The sequence below is a fragment of the Lycorma delicatula genome, chromosome 2 (assembly GCF_047948215.1).
Source record: "Lycorma delicatula isolate Av1 chromosome 2, ASM4794821v1, whole genome shotgun sequence".
Taxonomy (NCBI): domain Eukaryota; kingdom Metazoa; phylum Arthropoda; class Insecta; order Hemiptera; family Fulgoridae; genus Lycorma; species Lycorma delicatula.
In genome coordinates, this window is record NC_134456.1 from 34,010,401 (window position 1) to 34,030,229 (window position 19,829).

General features: G+C 30.7%; 2 protein-coding genes across 2 annotated transcripts in view; one reads left to right on the forward strand and one right to left on the reverse strand.

Moving 5' to 3' along the window:
- The window catches only part of LOC142320629 (reticulocalbin-2), a 41,266-nt gene extending 35,771 nt beyond the window's left edge, over positions 1 to 5,495 (forward strand). Inside the window, exon 6 of the mRNA XM_075358644.1 lies at positions 4,840 to 5,495. Within this exon, the coding sequence (XP_075214759.1) occupies positions 4,840 to 4,888 (49 nt within the window). The 3' untranslated portion in view covers positions 4,889 to 5,495. The remainder of the gene's footprint in view (positions 1 to 4,839) is intronic.
- Positions 1 to 19,829, reverse strand: part of LOC142320628 (serine/threonine-protein phosphatase 2A activator-like) — a 36,342-nt gene that overhangs the window by 582 nt on the left and 15,931 nt on the right. Inside the window, exons 4-7 of the mRNA XM_075358642.1 lie at positions 16,174 to 16,391; positions 11,516 to 11,640; positions 3,875 to 3,975; positions 2,592 to 2,699 (exon numbers count right to left, since the gene is read on the reverse strand). Of these exons, the coding sequence (XP_075214757.1) occupies positions 2,592 to 2,699; positions 3,875 to 3,975; positions 11,516 to 11,640; positions 16,174 to 16,391 (552 nt within the window). The remainder of the gene's footprint in view (positions 1 to 2,591; positions 2,700 to 3,874; positions 3,976 to 11,515; positions 11,641 to 16,173; positions 16,392 to 19,829) is intronic.

The window sequence follows — 19,829 nt, forward strand, 5'->3', positions numbered from 1 at the left end:
TTCTAAAACTTACAATCAAGGTTTTAAGAAGTATTAGACAAAATTATGATTATTCTTGATGACATTTAAATTTATGATTTGTTGAGTTTTATAAAAAAATCAATGTGATGAAATCAAACAAAAGCAATAAAGAAAGTTTTTAAAATCTACAAAAAGTTTAATTTTCATTGCAGAATCAAGTAAAAACCAACATTTTTTATGCACTATATGAATCAAAAAAGTAGATGTAATATCTATACAAAGAATAACGAGAGATATTTTTAATATGTAATATTTGGACAAACAGTAGCTAATACCAACTTTCTTACCAAAAGGGTTACATAATTTTTTTATTTACATTATTTGTACTGGTCTTTCTTAAGATCATAATCCATGTAAACTTGCTACTACTGTACTAATGCTAGTTATTCTTGACAATGACTATGCCATTTTCATGTTGACATTTCAACTTAGATCACTTAGGTTGTCCACAATTATTAGGTTATATCACTCAACATACATCATAGCAAAGATGTAATATAGAATTTACTCCAAAAGATAATTTTTAACACCTATGAGATTATATAAATTTCCTTTAAGAACTGATAGACTGTAATATATAACAGTTTTCCAGTCTTTGGGAAACATACATCTATAAAACAGATGCGGCAATGTAAGGTAAGATATTTGTGAGGAGACATTCCAGAGCAAAAAAACTGCAACTAGAAGGCAAATATTTAAGTATCTTAGTGTAATCATTACATGGTTATTAAGCATTACAAGTGTTTTTATGGCATCGCAAAAAATAGTTCCATCTTGACAAATATTTAAAAAGCACTTACTGAACAAAGTACACCAAAATATGGGGAAAACATCAGCAATGTGATGAATGGCTGTTAATCAGTCGTAATGAATGTAACTCAACAGTATATAATACAACAGTAAATATTATCATGCTGCAAAGTAGACCAAACATGTTAATTTGCTGGCCAACCACAGAGAATCATGCAATAGGCCAATTCCCTTTCTTCCAAAGGATCACCCTGCTTAGACCTGATGGCATAAATCACAGCATCCCAGTTTATAAAAATGGAACAAATTATTATAGAAAGCAATATAGGTTCAGGAAAAAGATTAATTAAAGAACTGCACCTGAATTTGATCTAGGAAGGGTAGTAAAGAAAGGTTTGCTGCCTATCCTCAACCTTGTTTAAATATCTATATTACCTTGTTTATCTATCTACATTGAACATATGACAAAAAAGTGCTCTAAGAAGAAAATGAAAGGATCAATAGAGAATGAAAAATAATGTAAATGGTTTGCAATTTTTTTTTTTTTTTAGAAATACAGTATAGTATACTTAGATGATTTCATAATTAGAAGGCATTATGACAATACATCAATGAATGTCTAAACAGAAGAATTGAAGAAAAATAATGGAAGTTGAGTATCATGTTAACAGAAAAATTCAAAAGTGAAAACAAGAATACAAATGGTTTTGCATTGTTAGAAATTAAACAGTATATGGAAATATTTAACAGAAAAAACAATAATAATGCAGAAAGACAAAATTGTACCTCACTTGTCTCATAAAATGTAACATTTGTAGTGTATTTCTGTATAAATGTGAAACATGGAAACTAAGAAAAAGGGAAAAGAAAGTCAGGAGATATTTAATGAATGGAGAAGATTAAATTTCCTCCAGAGTGAAAAATGAAGAGGTAGCAAAAAAAATGAACACGAACAAATCAGAATAATTGAGCGAAGGACAGTAAACTGGGTAGGATATATTACTAAAGAAAAAGGGTTGATTTAAACAGTATCAAAAGTGAAACTAGAAAAAAGTAAAACAGACAATCTAAAAGGGAATAGGAACTCAAAAGTTTAGCTAGGGATAAAGATCAGAGACCGATATGATGCAATAGATCTTCCTCAGAGCAGGAAACCGTAAGATTATGAAAGAGGAGCATAAAAAAGGTTTTTTAATTATATCTAATGTAATGAAAATGGGACCACTAAGGTGAGAATTCAATCCTAATATACAAATTAATATGTTTTTGTTTTCAAGGAAAGTTTTTCTTTCAGGTTTTATTGTCTTTTATAAATCATTACTCTGATGCGTTTCTAAGTAAAATGTTAACATATTACTGGATGTAATTACAAAAACATAAACTCTCCAAGAAAGACGACAATGCATACAAAAAAAAAAGTGGTTATTGTTTATATTTTTATGTTTATACTTAATGCATAATTTTATGCACCATCAGTCAACTACCCTGCACAGACATTATTTTCTCTCACAATAATTTTTTTTACATGAACATATGAATTAAGGGTTTCTAAATTAGAAAATTCTATACAAAAAATTCTTTGGCACAGGAGATGCAAATATATAACAAAATTTAATACATACATAATATACAGATACCTGCTAGGGAGCAGCAAACATAATAAACATTCATAATATATATATATATGGATTTGAATGCACAATCTATTTTATTGAAACAAGTGGAGAATAATGTTTCCAACATGTATTTTTAAATATTTATAACCATCATGTGTTTTTAATGAATACTAGGATAAATATGATAAATAAAATCCTAAATACCTCAGCTTTATACATTCGAATTAAACCCTGGTTTATCTTTCCCCAATATGGAACTGCACTTATGTTCCACAACTGATTTGAGTGTTCTGCAAATGGCCCTTTCTTCACCTGGAACAAATACTTTTATTAATTTAAATGTTTTTACAGTAAAAGAAATATTATACTTCACAATTACTTTTTTTTAATTTTTTGCAACGCAGGAAAATTAATGTCTCCCAAAACAAGGGAGACTTCCCACACTATTATGGAATCAAGATCAAATGATGCCTATAAAAGGTTTCTCCTTCCTTAGATGGAAAAAAAAGATAAAACAAATGATTGTATCAGATTTCTTTACACATACAGAATTCCAGAAGAGAATTACGATGTAAATTCCTGAATAAAATAAAATAAATAAAATTGAAATAAATGAATAAAATAAAATTTTTGCTAGATAACAAAATAATACATATGTAATATAAATTTTACTACTGAAAAAATAAGACACAATCATTCCTAATTCATAAATTCTTACAAACATTATCAAAGGATTTTGCATCATCAATTTTAAATATTGTTTTAAAAAATCAGATTTAATATCTGATATACCTCCAAAGCATTATCACATGCACGTGTGCACATTAAAAGCAATGTATGCATGCACGCACTCACAATGCTTTTAATAAGTAATTTCATATCGGTGAAAGATTATAAAACCTACAGATAAATAAATTTTTAATACTTAATTATCAACCAGATTGGTACTCCCATGGTTTGTAATTTCCTATCTCTAACATGACAGATAATAGAATGGCTTAAACTTTAGCAAATGTAATTGTAACAATTCATCTTTCCCAAAATGCCTCTGCTTTATTTATTAACACAATTAAGAAGAAAATATGCAGATGTGAAGAAAATCAAAAGATGGGAAAACTATGAGAAGAACACAAATAAGAAACAATAATATAATGATAACAATTTCAAGGAGAATAAGAAAAAAGTATTTATGTTTTAACATAATCATTGTTCAAACTGAGGCACTTATCATATCTTAACGCTAATTTAAAAAATATCTTGTTCACACAATACCACCACTAGCAGCAGCTTGAACAATTTCTCATTTCTAGACAATCTCCTTTTTTTCTCGGTGCACGTCTGGTCACAAAGAAATTTTTTGAAATGAAAAACATTTGATTTTTATAAAAAGTTAATTTATAATTTATGTTTAAAGTAACCAAGTCAAAGGAAAAGGTACAATTACAAATATTCAATCTTTATGTTAAAAGAATGTAATAATTACTCACAGAATTTATAAATTTGATACACCCCAAAAACAGGTACTCTTTATGGAATGTTTCAACAACATCTTCCTGCATAAAACTTCGAGGTTCTATTCTTGGATTTTCTGAAACAATAAATAAACATCCTCTATATATTCTTCAAAACTAAAATATACATAACAATTCAAGTTATAGTAAAATTACAATGAATTATTTTTATCACAACATTATATTTCTTTATCACTGTGAAATAAAATGAAATAGACTGAAGTACAACAGACTGTTCAAAGTCAGTTGCTAAACTATATGAGTTGCATTATAGCCTGTGTACTAACATACAAAATCAAAAAAAAATCCAAATCACAAGGTAGATTAGATTAACAAACAATTAGGATTACAGACTGATATAAATTAAACAAAATAAGTTATTCAACTTTCTAAAAAATAAACAAAACATGTAATTTTAAATAAGATTAATTCTCAAATTGAAAAATATGTATTGCAACAAGTAGAGAAGCTTCCAGAAAAAACAACAAAGAAATGCTTTATAGAAAGAATTTATAGAAAAGTTAGAAGATGCAAACAATAAAAATCATTTGAATAAATAAAAGGGTGGGTCAGCTGCTGTTACTATGGGTTAACCCCTATGCCTGGAGTTATAAATACTGCCAAGGACCAGCAAACTTCAGTTCATCACAGTATGCAATAAATACAAAAAAAGTTTGCAATAAACGCAAGGGCAGTTTGAATGTGACTCAAAGTGAGTGTGCAACAAAAAATGAGTGAAAAGTGAACCACAAGTAATCTGTTGTGGGATAGTGTTGTCTGCACTTTTATATATGAGAAGCTGTTCAGTTAAGTGTTGTGAACAGGAAACAAAATCACATTATTCACTGACAAAAGCTAGTTTCCTTTTGAAAAATACATAATTCTTTAATAAAATGAATTGTTCATGTGATTATCTTGCTGTTCTTTTTTTCTTTCCGCAGGAGGAGGAGGAGTTCTGGCTCGGTATATCTCCATGCCGAGGAACGTTAAACCTTCGACGAAAGAGACGTTGAACTTCCGTAACTAAATCGCCGCTCCGCACAAAACTGTCATACACGAAAACTCAATGCTCTACATTCCAAAGAGGCATGATGGCAACTAACCAATGAACAAGCATAAACTGCAAGGTCAGACGAGTGACCTTGGCTTCCCTCTCCAACTCCTACCGGATGTGTAATACCAACTTAAAAGCGTCCATTTCCCGTGGCAGACCCTTTAGAACATCATACGCAGTCTGCCCGCCTGTTCCTGCATAAATTTCACATCTCATCTGCGCTAGCAAACCAACAGGTGGCATCCCAGCGACAAGGAAGGCCGCCTCAGTGGAAACTGTCCTGTACACAGTGCAGATCCTTAAAGCCATCTGCTTCTGCACACTCTAGCAGGTGCAAATTTCTTGCTGCATTTAAGGCCGTGCACCATACTGGCACTCCATACAATAAAATAGACGACATGACATGGAACTATATCCTACACTTAAAGGATCTGGGGCCTGCGACAATACCAAGTATTTTCTCAGCCTGCTGCACAACTTGGCAGAAACATGCACGGAAAAGATTATCTTGCTGTTATTTTATAATAAAATTGGACTTGTATTTTGCTATTTATAACTGACTTATTTTGTATATATTTTCTGTAGTAAATAGATTGTATCTCTAACAGTTTTTATGTGTGCTACCTCTCGATATCCTTGTCAAACTATGAACACATAACAGTATTTTGAACATATCGTACTTCTACATATCTACATGTAGTAGAAATACACTTTCATCTGAATTCATAAATTAAAACTTTACCAGGTCCTGAGTTTAAATGCAGCAAATACTTCATTACAGTATTTTTTATACTTCAAAATGAATGAGATAACTCAATTCAGCCTATAATTTTTTTGTCAATGTCACCAATCCTTTCCTTTATTTTTATCAAATGTACTAAATTTAATTGTTTTTTATTTCTTATTAAAGGAATTCCTTTGGTTGCAGTGCAGTTAAGTTTCTTTCAAATAACACAGATTTGTTTTTATTAATGATCAAAAGATTATTTTCAATTTGAGGTAACTTATTAAGAATTTTTGGTGCTGAATCAAAATCTGACCTCAATTTTTCTCTGTAAGGTTTTTTCACAAAAGCCCTTCAAAAACTTTTTTTTAAATATAAAAATCAATTTTTAATTAAATCTAGAATTTATTTACAAGTGATATGAAAGATAATATTACTTGAAAAATATCATTAAAATGAATGAAAACACACAGTAAAATACTATTTATGTTTTTACAAGTCCTTTTAAAATCTTTTCCTTTTTCTTTTTGTTTCAATGCTCCTTTTGGTGATTTCACTGGTCTCACACCAGGTCATCCCTTATCAACCCTTTTTTACAGTAATCAGCTATCATTGCTCAGTTTCCAACTCCGTTAGTATCTACACTCCATGTCTTGGTGGAATCTTTACCCCTGCTCTTCACAAAGATTTTACTTCACAAGCATTTTCAAACACAAATGCGAATCTAGAAAGTGCACCTTTATGTTCATTTTACAACCTAATTTTTTTAATATACACTTTTTAAACTTTTTAATATATTTTAGATTACTTTGATATACCCCCCTCTATGAAATAAACACATATTTATAAGACAATTTTTTTTTAATTGAACAAAAAACTACATCTTTTATCTATTTTTCGACATAATCACAAAGCTTTTCTAAACACTTTTCATACCTTGTGAAAAATTTTTCAATTCCTCTCTCATAAAAATTTTGCCCAATTTCCTTCAACTATTTAAGGACCATTTCCTTCAGTTCATCATCATTAGGCAAAACGCTCCCCTCCCAGGTCATGCGTGAGAGGACCAAACTGGTGGTAGTTGCAAGGTGCTAGGCTAGAACTGTAAGGCGTATGAGACCACACTTCTCACTAGAATTTTTGAAGTAACTCCTTTGTTACATGCGCTGAATGAGGAGTAGCGTTGTCGTGAAGAAAACTGACCCCATCACTCAACCTTCCGGGTCTTCAGTCTTTAATGGCTTTACACAATTTTTTTTAAGTCAAACAGTAAGATCTGGCATTGATTGTTGTTCCTCGGTGCATAAATTCACTGTAAACAACTGACTCAGGATCAAAAAAGACTGTTAGAATAACCTTTTGAACATATGGGGATGTTTTCACTTTTTTTGGCTGTGGTGAATTTTTGTGTCTCCATTCATGTGATGCTCGTTTAGTCTGAGGAGTGTAACAGAGCTCCCAGCTCTCATCCCCTCTGATGATTTGTTTCAGAAACTATGGACAAGTCTTGGAATAACGTTGAAGAAAAGAAAGAGCAGATGCAAAACATTGATGTTTGTGGTTGTCGGTCAGCAAATGTGGCACCAATCGTGCACACATCTTACAGTAACCAAGCTGATCGTGAATAATCGCAAGCACACTACCATAACTGATGTTAAGTTCACTTGCAATCTCTCTAATTTTAATTCGCCGGTTACTCAAGATGATTTCATTCATGCATTACGCGTTACCCACCATGCTTTCAGTTGAAGGACGCCCAGCATGCAGTTCGTCATTCACATTTGTTCTTCTGTTTCTAAACATTTGGCACCATTTTGTAATCATGGGGTATGACACTGCATTCTCACCATATACATCAACAATTTGGCGATGAATTTCACAATTGTAATTTTTTGGCCATAAAAATCAGACTACTGAACGCACTTCTATGCTGGACAAAACCTCTAGAGGACAAGCCATATTGGAAACAACACTACAGATGTACTAAATGTCTGTATAGAATTGCTGCTGGAAGAGCATGAAGACACCAACACAACCACTGCTACCACCACAAGACATTAATATTTCCCTTTCAGTTCAAGAGCATGGCAAGGGTGAAACTTATTTTTTGATCCCCCTCTTGTATTATGTACAATATTTTTATAATCTTCATATTTTTTGTTGCCAAGAAACTTTGTAACTGTATCCTTGAAGTATTTCCAAGATGTTTTTCTGCTTCCTCGATTTTAGATCTAAATATTTCAACTTTCATAAACTTCCTTAATTCAGCCCAACAAAAATGCTTTCCTTTGTCTTAGTTTCTGATAAATCTGAAAAATGACTGCAAAGATACTTGAAACACTCTCCCAACGTTTTTTAATGCCTTCACAAATTGCTTCATTATCCCTAGTTTAATACATAATGGAGAAAGCAAAACTTTGCTTGGCTCTACTAAACTTTCTCTTTCAATGTTTTTCATACTAACTTCTTAACATTCGTTTTGGTGGCCATTCTTTTTTTAGTATAATGCTGCTTTTTAATCACAGCTATCCCACATGCACAAAAAACATGGAAATTTGTTAGTATAACCACTTCCTTGTCCAAATAACAAAGAAATTATCTTTAAATCGTCAAAAATTGTCCAGCCTTGATCCTTTGAAATTTAATTATAAGTAACAAAATATTTTCATAACACTCTTTCAAAAGAATGACCAACTGGTAAAGAAGTGTACTTACTTCTATTATGCAGAACTGCCTTAAGACTCCTTTTTGATAAATCATGAACAGTCTCCATTCAGAACCTGGTATTCAATGTGAAATTGTTTTATGAGTGCAGTACATCATTACGGTAAACTAATTCATCTTCTTGAGAAAAATATTGAACAGAATTTTTTTCTTTGTTCCTAAACCAGTAAATAATAGTACAGGAGCAAACAAATTTTTTCCTTCAACCTTGAGCCTTAACGTCGGCAAAGTCTTTAGGAAGGTTTAAGTCACCAACACCTCATTTAATTCAGATTACTCCAACAGTTTCATTCATCATTTCCTGGATTATAATCATTATTTCCATCATCCAGTTCATTAGCACAGGCCTTCGAAAACATTTCTTCATCACACATAACATCTAATTTATCTGGTGGTGAAGGAACAATTATTTTATTTCTGGTCAATGAGGTACAGGACATATCGCTGATCAAAGATTTGGGTAAAAAATGTAAAAGATTTTGGTAAAATGTAAAATATTTCAGACAATTTTACAATCACAGACTTGTATAACCTAACTGGAAACTAAAGAAACATTTTTTTTTAACAAAAAATTACAAGATCTATAACCTTGATGATTATCACCACTCATATAAACCTTTGTTGCATATTATACAATGTATAATACATAAACACACTGATTACCAATTTAAAGGCTTATATGTCAAAAAAATGAATTTGGTTATGAGTTATCTCAAGCACAGCATCCAAAAGACAGGTTCTTTTTATCAAGCATTTCATTTAAAAGCTCTAATATTAGCTATCATAGTTGAGAGCTAGAGGTTCTTGCTCTCAGCTAGAGGTAGACGCACCTGCTCACTACTGTCATGATGTGATAAATCATTGAAATAACAAACTTATTAAGCAATGCATTAGTCGAAACAAACCATTACAATGGCAACCTCAATCTGCCGATCTCATGCCAGCAGACTTTTTCCTTTGGAGTTGGATGAAGTTATCAGTCTATTCTGCTCACATTGGCAGACAAGAATTGAGACATCATATAATAGAAGATGGTGCTACTATTAGGAATAATAATGATGCTATTAGACGTGCCCAGCTAGCATGTATTCACCAAGCTGAACTATGTATTGAACAGAATGGCGGCCACATTGACCACTGCTTTGAAGAAACGTTTGCAGTATTATCAAGTAACTATTTTGATATTAATAATTTTTAGAAAAAAATCAAGTATGAGATTTTTATTTTTTTAATTAATTTTTTTTCTGATATTGGATAAGTTTTCTATTTGTTTTAATCTACATATTTATATTATATTGTTCAAACATTGATGAAAATTGTTCTGTTTAAAATCATATCACTTTTCCGATCCAGTTGTGTTTTGTTTCTAATTAAAGTTGAACTTCTCAAATTTGTGTTTAATTTTAATAGACGTTATTTACATAATTTTTTTTCAAAATTAAATTCTCTACAAAGTTAACTGGAAATTTTTATTTGTTTATTGGAAAACTAACTAAGTTATTTTATTTCAAACCTAAAGAAGTGAATTTTCTAACAAAACATCTTTATGTTTTAACCCATTTTTCTTAAAACCTAAGTGAGATAGAGGTCTGCAACCAATTTTATTCAATTAAAAAGACCATAAGGAAGCACCAAATTTACCCCTCAATTTGTAGTCCACAAATTTTAGTACTATTTAACTTCACAGTGGGAGCAGAAAGCAGGGCTAAATGTTTCACGAGCCAAAACTTGCTAACAACTGTTTTTGACTCATGTTTATATGAAATTTTCTAATTTTTGGTTACAGAATCATCTCCTGAGAGATGGTAAGACACGCACACACATGACTTACAAAGAATCTATATTTATATCAAAACTATTTATTATTCTTCTATATTTAAACTGTTCCCTTCAAAATAGTTCCCCCAGAGATGCTACACACTTATGCCAGCCAGGATTACTTCTAATCACAAAACAGAAATATATATATATATATATCATATATCAAAAATGTAATGCTGATATATATATATCAGCATTACATTTTTAGCACCTGTTTAAAACTGGTTAGTTAGCAAAATATAATTTCATTTTTTAACAGAATAGAGAAGTAGCAATTTATTTTCTAAATGTTCATCAATCAAAAATATTGGACAAAATGACCTGAAACATGATGAGGATCAATTAAGGGTCCATATTTCATCATCCATAAAACCACACATTCTAAAAAAATGATGATGAGAGGCTGAAAACAGCATGTAGAATGTGGCATGTAGCATAGCATAGCTGTATATAGCATATACCAAAAAAAGGCCTAAAAAAATGTTTCCCAAGTTTTCCTTCAGAGTGTGAACTTTATGTTTATTGTTGTTTGAATAATCTTTTTATAAATTAACATAAAAAGGAACAAGCTTTGGTTTGGTGTATACTGCATTTTTTCCTATAATTTTCTGAAAAATTATTACAGTCCAAATTCAGATGTATTCATTTGCCAGATTAAAAATACTTAGGATGGCTTTGCACATATACTAAAGTAATACTTCTGAACACTCAACTGTCTTCTTGTCATCTTTTTTGGGGTCTTAAAAGAATAGTTTATATATTAGAAACAAGTGGTACAACTACACATGATCTCAGTTTTTGGTCAATGGATTAAAGCAACATAAAGCCAATATAAGAGATTGAGAATAGAAGGCCATCAATACTGGCCCATCATATGTTGAAGAAAATGCAATCTGTGAAAACAAACCAGTCATCATTTTTTAATATACAGCATATATTTATGTTTAAATAACAGCTTTATGTTTTAATTCTGTAAAAATAAATGCTTTAAAAAAAAATTTATAGGTTTAATCATATATACATTTAAAGAATGATGCATTTACATCCTGGAATGGAACAAAGGATCTAAATAAACACTTTTAAACAAAATCAAAACAATCTGAAGAAGCATAATTATAAATATTAACAAGAAGTGACTAATTTTTAAACAGTTTCTTGGTAAAAAAATATGCACTGCTTTCTGTTTTAATATAACTTCAGAAAACACTGCAAAAACTAACTTGAAAGAATCAGATTACTTTAAGAATAACATTAAATTTAAAAGATTCATAAATTGTTTACTTTTTATACATACCAATAAGTTGTGAACTTCCCCATATAAATGGTACAAATTGATAATCATCCAGTGCCCAAACGCCACGACTTCCAGCAGGTTCCATTTTATACACAGTCTGTAATTTTCTAACTAATTCTAAATACCTAAGAAAAATAAACAAACCATTATTATATACCTACATATAAAGAATTAGTAATTTTTTTTTATTTATGCTACATATTAACCCTTTGAATCTTGACATCAAAAATTTATTACACTATGACAGGTAAATCTAAGATATTATGTACTCAGGGAATTTATACTTTTGATCTGTTTAATAGCAAAAACAACTGGGAGAACAATATTAACTAAATTAACTAAATCTTGATGGCTACTAAAGAAAAATTATATACCTTGGACTATAATTGTACAATAATTTAAAAGCAACTGAATGCCTAAAAAGATGATTCATTTTCATGCAGGTGTATTAACTTTTAACTTTTGTCAATTAAAAATGAACCAATCAAATTCCAAATTTCAGCTGTCTTAGAATTTACTGAACATTTCTAATAACTATGTATTTAAACTTTTTTCTGAATATTTTATTAAATATTGTATATTCAACTGATATTTTATGTCTTATTTACAGGCTTATTAAACCAGAAAACAATCATAATTATGTTTAATTATGATTACATTGATTATGATTACACATTGATTACATTGATTAGATTACATTGTTATGTAATATAAGAAAATGCTAGTTAATTTGGGCTAATTCGCATCAAGCCAGCAAAAAGGCTTCTTTAAGTCGTTCTTTTTAGTCCTTCTTACTTCTGCATAATACTGATTAGTATTTTAAGAGTGATCAGGAGATCTGATTTTATTCGTTAGCCTAATACAAAATTACAAGAAAGGAAACAAAGTTCCTGAGTCAGTATACAAAACCTTCCATTCATCAGACAATATAACGGATAGGCAAGTTCTACAGATATACCCAATTAATACAGAAAGGAGGAAGAGAGGATCAAGGTAGGAAAGGTATTGGTCATACAGAAGGGCAATCTATCTCCTGAGGAATTACAGAACAAGACAAATGATCATTCTACACAAAGTGACCAACCACCAGCTCAAAATTCCTCAGGAGTTTTGAAGGATTTTGCATACAAATAATTGGTTAATGCAAAATCCCCCCAGTTGTTTGTGCTGGACAATTGTATATTGACTGGCTTAATATATACTGCAAAAAAAAGTGCTTTACCTTAAAGAGTCACCCAAAAACAGGTAAAAGGATCCTAAACAACACCTTACCTTCCCTGGAATTGTGTGACATGTGAAAGTGTTAATTTTACTTAACAACCACATGATTTCTTTCTATAAATTACAACCACCATTATACTGAATAAATCATCATAAAATAAATCAACTGTAGGTAAAACATATGTAAAAAAATGTAGAAGTAAACAAGTTTACTTTAAAAAAAATATAAATATATTTTTTTTTAGACTAGTCGAACCACTAATTGTACCTAATACATTTTCTCATAATTATTAATTAAATAATCGGCCATTTTAATCTTAATTATTTCTAAAATAATATTTATTGTAATTTTCAGAAGTTTTGTGTATTAGTCATGTTACTTTTTTTTGGAGGGGGGCAAATAACACGATTGCATTGTTATCTCTCGTAGTCATTTACTAATAATTTTAATTTATTTTACTTTAGAATGTAGAAAGTTTATTGACATTTATTTTAAAATCACTGAACAATATATATATATATAATGTGTACTGATGTTTTATTATATACACTGTTTATATTTGATGATATTATCCAAAATACAATTAATTGCATTGATTGCATTATATTTTATACTGACAAGTTTCAAACTTAATAATCTGCTTCACATTGATTCTAAATATCTGATGGCAGTCTTTTTTATTCTTAATTTTTTTCATTACCTACAAAGTCAAGTCATACAGAGAAATGTCCTTTTCGACTACTTTTTAATTTAATTTTACTTTTTTAACTTTTTGAAACTGGGAATATTTTTGGGATTTGTTTATACATTTCATGTAGTCATGAAATAACATTAACTCTATAACATAACTAATCTGTTTATCTTTGTCCTAATCTAATTTGACATTTTTAAATAAACAATTTTTCAGTTATTCGGCATTTCTCACGTAAGCCACTTATCAGTAATTCTCAAGTCTCACCCATTTAACAATCAAATAACAAAAACTGGTGCGTCCAATTTAATAAAACAAATATACAAATTTATTGAGTAATGAAAAAACAATAGTTGTTATTTCATACTTCACATCAATACATGTGAAGTTTAATAACTTATATGAAAAAAATGATTAAATTGCATCTTGACTTACAGGCAGCAGTCTACAAAAGTAGCTATATAGTCTGTGTTATTACACGATCATTACAATAACCTGCAGTAATTACAATAGCAATCGAAGAATCTTTTTTTAAATAACCCAATCATCATTAATAGCTTTTGTTTATTACTAAGTACATTAACTTGATCAGCTTATAAAAAAAAAGCACTAGTATTTTTATTTGTTTTATAACAAACATCCTAACTGAAATAGCTATCACTAGGAAATTGGCTTATAACCAACAAAATTATAGGTCTAACCTTTTCAGATCATGCAGCCTTGGAACTGGTTATGTACAGTGTCAGTTTTAAAACGCTGTTACAAAATCATTTTATATGGCATCTAAGTCTGTTATTTTTTTTTTATATTCACAAAGGAATCAGTTTTATTACACAATTTGAACGACATTTATGCGATGTAAAATGTTTTATTTAGACTAGAAAGAATATGACCATTTTTTTCTCAGAAATGTGCTTGTGTATTGTATATTGTGACTTTTGTATTATAATTGCTATGAGGATTACGGATTTATTTATTATTTACAGAAATAGCTTATCTTACTAGCAACATATCGATGTATTGAAACACAATAAATTATGATATACGGCACACAAAAAAAAAAGAAATTTGTGGTCATAAATAGGTCCCTTTTACTTGAGGTCTATAAATATCTTTTCTGACAAATGATATCGGTAAACATGTAACACATATTGATTCGTAATGAATAACAGTATACAGTAAAAATGGTTTGTTGTCAATCTGAATAGCCTTTTGAGTGGTGGGAATTTTTATAAAATGTAGTTTTCTGAATCTACTTTCACTTATACTAACATATGTTACTAATCTGTGATTTATGACATGGGTTTTTCATCATATTTTGCCCAATTTTTAACCGATTTGCTTGAAAGTATTATTTTTAAAATCAGCAAACTATGTTTCATAAACACAAAGCAAAAAAAAAATTTCGCTGATAAAAAACACGGTAGAAATGCGCAAAAAAATTCTGTAATTAAATTATTGTAATTTTTTACTGTTGCTATTTTTTTTTTGTTACAGGCATAAAAAATATCCAATCGTAACAGTTTTTTTCGTCAAAATCTGTTAAATCTCTTTAATATACTGTAATTTTTTGAAATTTTTTTCACAAGAGGGTAGTATAAGACTATGAAGGGAGGCAATCAGATACCAACATATTTTCGCTAATCAACCGCGGATCATTGTGATGGGAAAAGGTTAAAAGAATATCATTTTGGACAAGAAGAAGGGAAAAAAGGGAGAGATATAACAGATCACACTTTTAGAATTTTCTGCACGTGTCCTAACAGTGTAAATATAGAGTTAAATTAATCTACAAAGGGTACTTTTCCTGAGGTTTATTTCTTTAATAAATTTCAATAGTGAAATGAAACAGCACATGAAAAGTGAATGGGTAATAAAATTAAGACCCTGTTCAATTTTTATCATTATTTTAAACTGATTATTTAGAATGAAACTAGTTGCAAAGATATATAACAAGAGTAATATAATCTTGGGTCAAGCAGCGCGGAAGCAACACCACACACAAGTGACCCATTTTGACACATTACAATTCATTTAAGTGTTATTATTACATTACTAATAATTAAAAAGTTTCCTGTATGAAGACCACAATGTACTCACATTTGCAGAAAATGCCAATCTATCAGCAAATCAGCTATGTGCATTCTCTTGGCTGAGTGGTGGAAGAATTTCTGCAATCTTCCACCACTCAGCCACTACTTAAGGTTGAAAAAAATTTTCCCTATTAACACAATGTTTTTAACACAAGACTCAAATGCAAACAATTGACCTCAATCATTAAAATGCACTGCATAAAAAATTCTTGGGAGCTTGTTCTCAGAGCTTTCATTCAATCTCTGGACTTGTTTCACCAAAACACTTCACTATTAATTTATTAATAATAAACACACAATAAGTTGGGTTGGTAAATACTTCTTATGAATAGTTTTTATTAATACTTAAAATTTTGTATGATTACAAAAACTCTATTTAAACAGAATTTACTAAATCAAATCATTCTAGAAAAAACAGAATAGCAACAAAAATTAAAATAATTATGAAATTATCCAAACACTTATATAAGTTTTTTTTTTACATATAATTTTCAAATGGATGATAATCAATTACATATAAACAGCAAAAAACAGCCACGAATGGCCTGGCATCAGCTGGTTTAGAACTGTTTAGACTGACCAAGTTAAAAAAATTAGCAACAAATCACAAATACATACATAATATATCTTTCACAAAGAGAATATTACACACCTGTTAAAAACTAAAAAGATAACTTGTAGACTATCATCAGTTGTGAAAGCACCAATTTTAAACAAGCAGCAAAGAAACATACAAAATGCCATTTCATGTCCTGTACCATAATCAATTCTTGTTGCATTGCCAAAACTCTCTATCAAGTATTCCTGAATTTCAGGAACAGCCCTGTAATATTTACTCGGCAATGCTTTATGTAATAAACCCTGAGCTTCCTAGAAGCAAAACAATGAAAAGTTAATTTATTCAGTCAAGCAAAAAAAAAAAACTAATCACAATCACATATATTAAATTAAAAAATCAAAATGTTTAATTTTACTGAACATAAATTATATGATAGTTTTTACTGCTAGCTGAATCATAATCAGTCAATAATATCAAGGTGAAGCTAAAGAAATTTTGTTACACACATTTCTTTTAGCTAATGAATCAATCATCTGACAGAAAATCTTCTGAAAATTCACTTTCGAAAGTTAAGAATATAAAATTATATATTTTGAGTAGGCTATTCCTTCTCTCCTTCTTTTCTATAGTTTTCTCCTTCATCTTTTCTCTCCTTCTTCATTTAGTTTTATACAGTTTTTCGGCTTTCATGAATATATTCAATGCTAAACGAAGTGTATGCATTAATCAAGTGTAAAACTGTCAGAACATTACATAGAATTTTAAACATTCCATATAAAAGAGTTACAACTAAAATGTGGGGGTTGGTAAGAAAGTAAATACAGTTTTCACAAATAGATAAGCTAAATAAGATAGCTTTAAATAGATAGCAGAAATAGATAGCTTTATTTTTGTTTTGAAGGATTCTATCAATGTTATGATTTTTTCTTTTGGCATTTGATAGCTTTTACTTTTAGCATACTTCAGAGGCAAATTGTGCATAATACTATTTGCACCCGTTTATGGTCTTTAACATTGAATGCAAAAATAAACATTTTTGATATATTTTACTTTTTTACATCCAGAGAGGCAAGAAAGCAGCTGAGAGTCATAAAGAGACATGTGAATTTTATGGTGTTGATTGCTTAACAGAAAGCATGTGTCAGAGTTGATTTAAAAAATTCCATTCCAGAAATTTTTCTCTCAAAAATGACCAATGTTCTGGTCGACCTACTGAAATTGATGAAGACCAAATCAAAACCATAGTTGAATCAGATAGCCATATAACTCTGCAAGAGATTGCTGGGAGGTTAAATATCAACATACAATGATTGAAAATCACATCAAATGTCTTGGATTAATTAAAAAGCTGAATATTTGGGTTTCACATGAAATGAAAGAGATTCACTTAACACAACAAATCATATTTACGATATAAAAATTCGACGAATAAGCCATGCAGCCATAGTCTAATTAGGAACAGACAAGAGCTTGGTAGAAGCTCAACATGCATACTCAATCAGCTCCCCCCCAATGAATATTAGATAGAACTCTCAGCATGTCTAGCATTTTTAGACATTTTACCTTCTTCCTTTAAATGTGTTACCCATCTAAGTTACCCTAACGATCTAACCTTTATGCATGGTTTAACTGGTTCACATATAAAAACAGAAAAAAGCAACCAGAAAAAGCAAAGGCATTTCGTTTTCTAGAGAAAATGTGAATCCAGTTGTGTACACTATGATTCCAAACAGGTTATTGTGTTTTGAAGCAACCTCTCAGCAGTAGCTCTTCAAGCAATGTAAACTGAAAAATCATCTACAAATAATGAACACACAACAGGTTTCCACATACAGTTTACAATAGCATATGGCAACAGCAAACAAGGTAACATTTAGGACAATTCCCTGTGATATTGTTTTCTAGTAAGAAATTATCAGATACCATCCATCATTCAATCCAAACTCAAAAGGAACAACTACTGAGGAAACCTTTTATGAATGCAAGGAGATTCCCTTGTATACCTCATTCCTGTAGTGCATTTAGGATCCCTCTCCTACAGGTCGTGTCATTTGACTTTTGCATATCAAGAAATATGGCTACCAGACATTGACAAAGTAGGAAGGCATTTTGGATAACAGATTCCAGGACAACTAATGACTGATAGATGATCTACCTTGGTGGGAGACATTGCTTGAAGGCAATTAGACATTTCTCTCAAGGTACCACACTAGACAATGGTTTATCATTTGTTTCATCAACTTGCATAATGTACTGGGCAAGGAAATCTTTATCAAATCAGGAATCACCAATATTTCTGATCAAGAATCTGGAAAAACCTGGTCAGAAAATATCATATTGTAAATAGACAATAAATGTCGTAATGCAGTATCTGAGAGATGAGATAATAAACAAAGCCTGATATTATATTTCCAGAGGAAGTGTCACAAGAATTATTCAAGGCATACCTTAAAAAAACGGGTGTTAATTAATTTTCCGAGCTTCCAATAACAAATGAAATAATTTCTACTGTAACTTACACCTCATAATTCAAAACAATGTTATAATATAAGGGAAACTGACATAAAGAACCAAATGTGTGCACCAGATCAATTGGCAGGGTGACAGAGATGCCATTTGTTTTACAGTCCAATCGGGAATGGAGACTGTTCTGATCCACACGTAACCCGAACTTTTCTCCTCAAAACCGATGATGGAGTTGTCCATAAAATGGTATAGACATAATTTAGCCACAATTTTTGTTTACCGCACTGAAATACTCGATTGTATTCAGTTCTCACATTCCACAAGGCACAGAGCAATTTTGTCATAGACCTTCAATTGAAATTACAAAAAACCCTGCAATGATCCCTTAGCGCACTCCTTCAGTCTTCATCCCACTAAGGGACAACAGGCCACCTTAGCTTTCCAGATGTTAGAGGAATATATTTATTTGCACTATCAGCTATCTGGTTTGTAAACATGACTAGTTGGTTGATGCACTGCCACTTCTATCATACAATTACAGGAATCTTTGTATCCAATACAATCTGCTTTCCCAACCACCCATCTGCATGGGTGACTCTAAGATAAATCACTATTTCTGACCGAGATAGTCGGTCAGAAATGATCGCTGGTCTGCGATCATGTCCAAAGAACTTTTTGGACACACACCAGCGGAAGATGTGGGATGAACAAAAGGAAAGATCAGAAAATGAACCACTCGTTCAATAAAGGTGCAAGTTCTGTCCTCAGTTAATCAACTATAGTACCTCAAGAAGAACATGATGATGATAAGCCTCATAAATAGTGATGGGCGTTAAAATGCCAATCATCAGGCTAGGAAACGGAATCTGTGATAACAGATTGGACAGAACACCCTCGCTGACATCAGAATTTGAGGGAAGTTGCAAGTTGCAGATATTAATTTTAAATGGTGCCAATACCTTCACTGCTACTGCAGGAATGCTTGCAGCCAGCGGAATTCGCATGGCATATATAACCATGCTAAGTTATCCTTGGATAAGAGGTGAGTTTCCTGGCTGACACAGTATCATGAGTATCATGGACTTTCTTCTTTAATAGGATTTGATATCCTCACTGTGACTGCAAAATTCCACTGAATAACATTTGTACCCATAAGAAATAGTTTTTTCCTGTTATGTATAAAAACTCTGCTTGCATATTACTTATCAAATACAATCACTTTTTCTTTTTCGATTTTATAACCTTTATGAAGTGCTTTGCTCTTCCAGGCACTTCATCTGCCA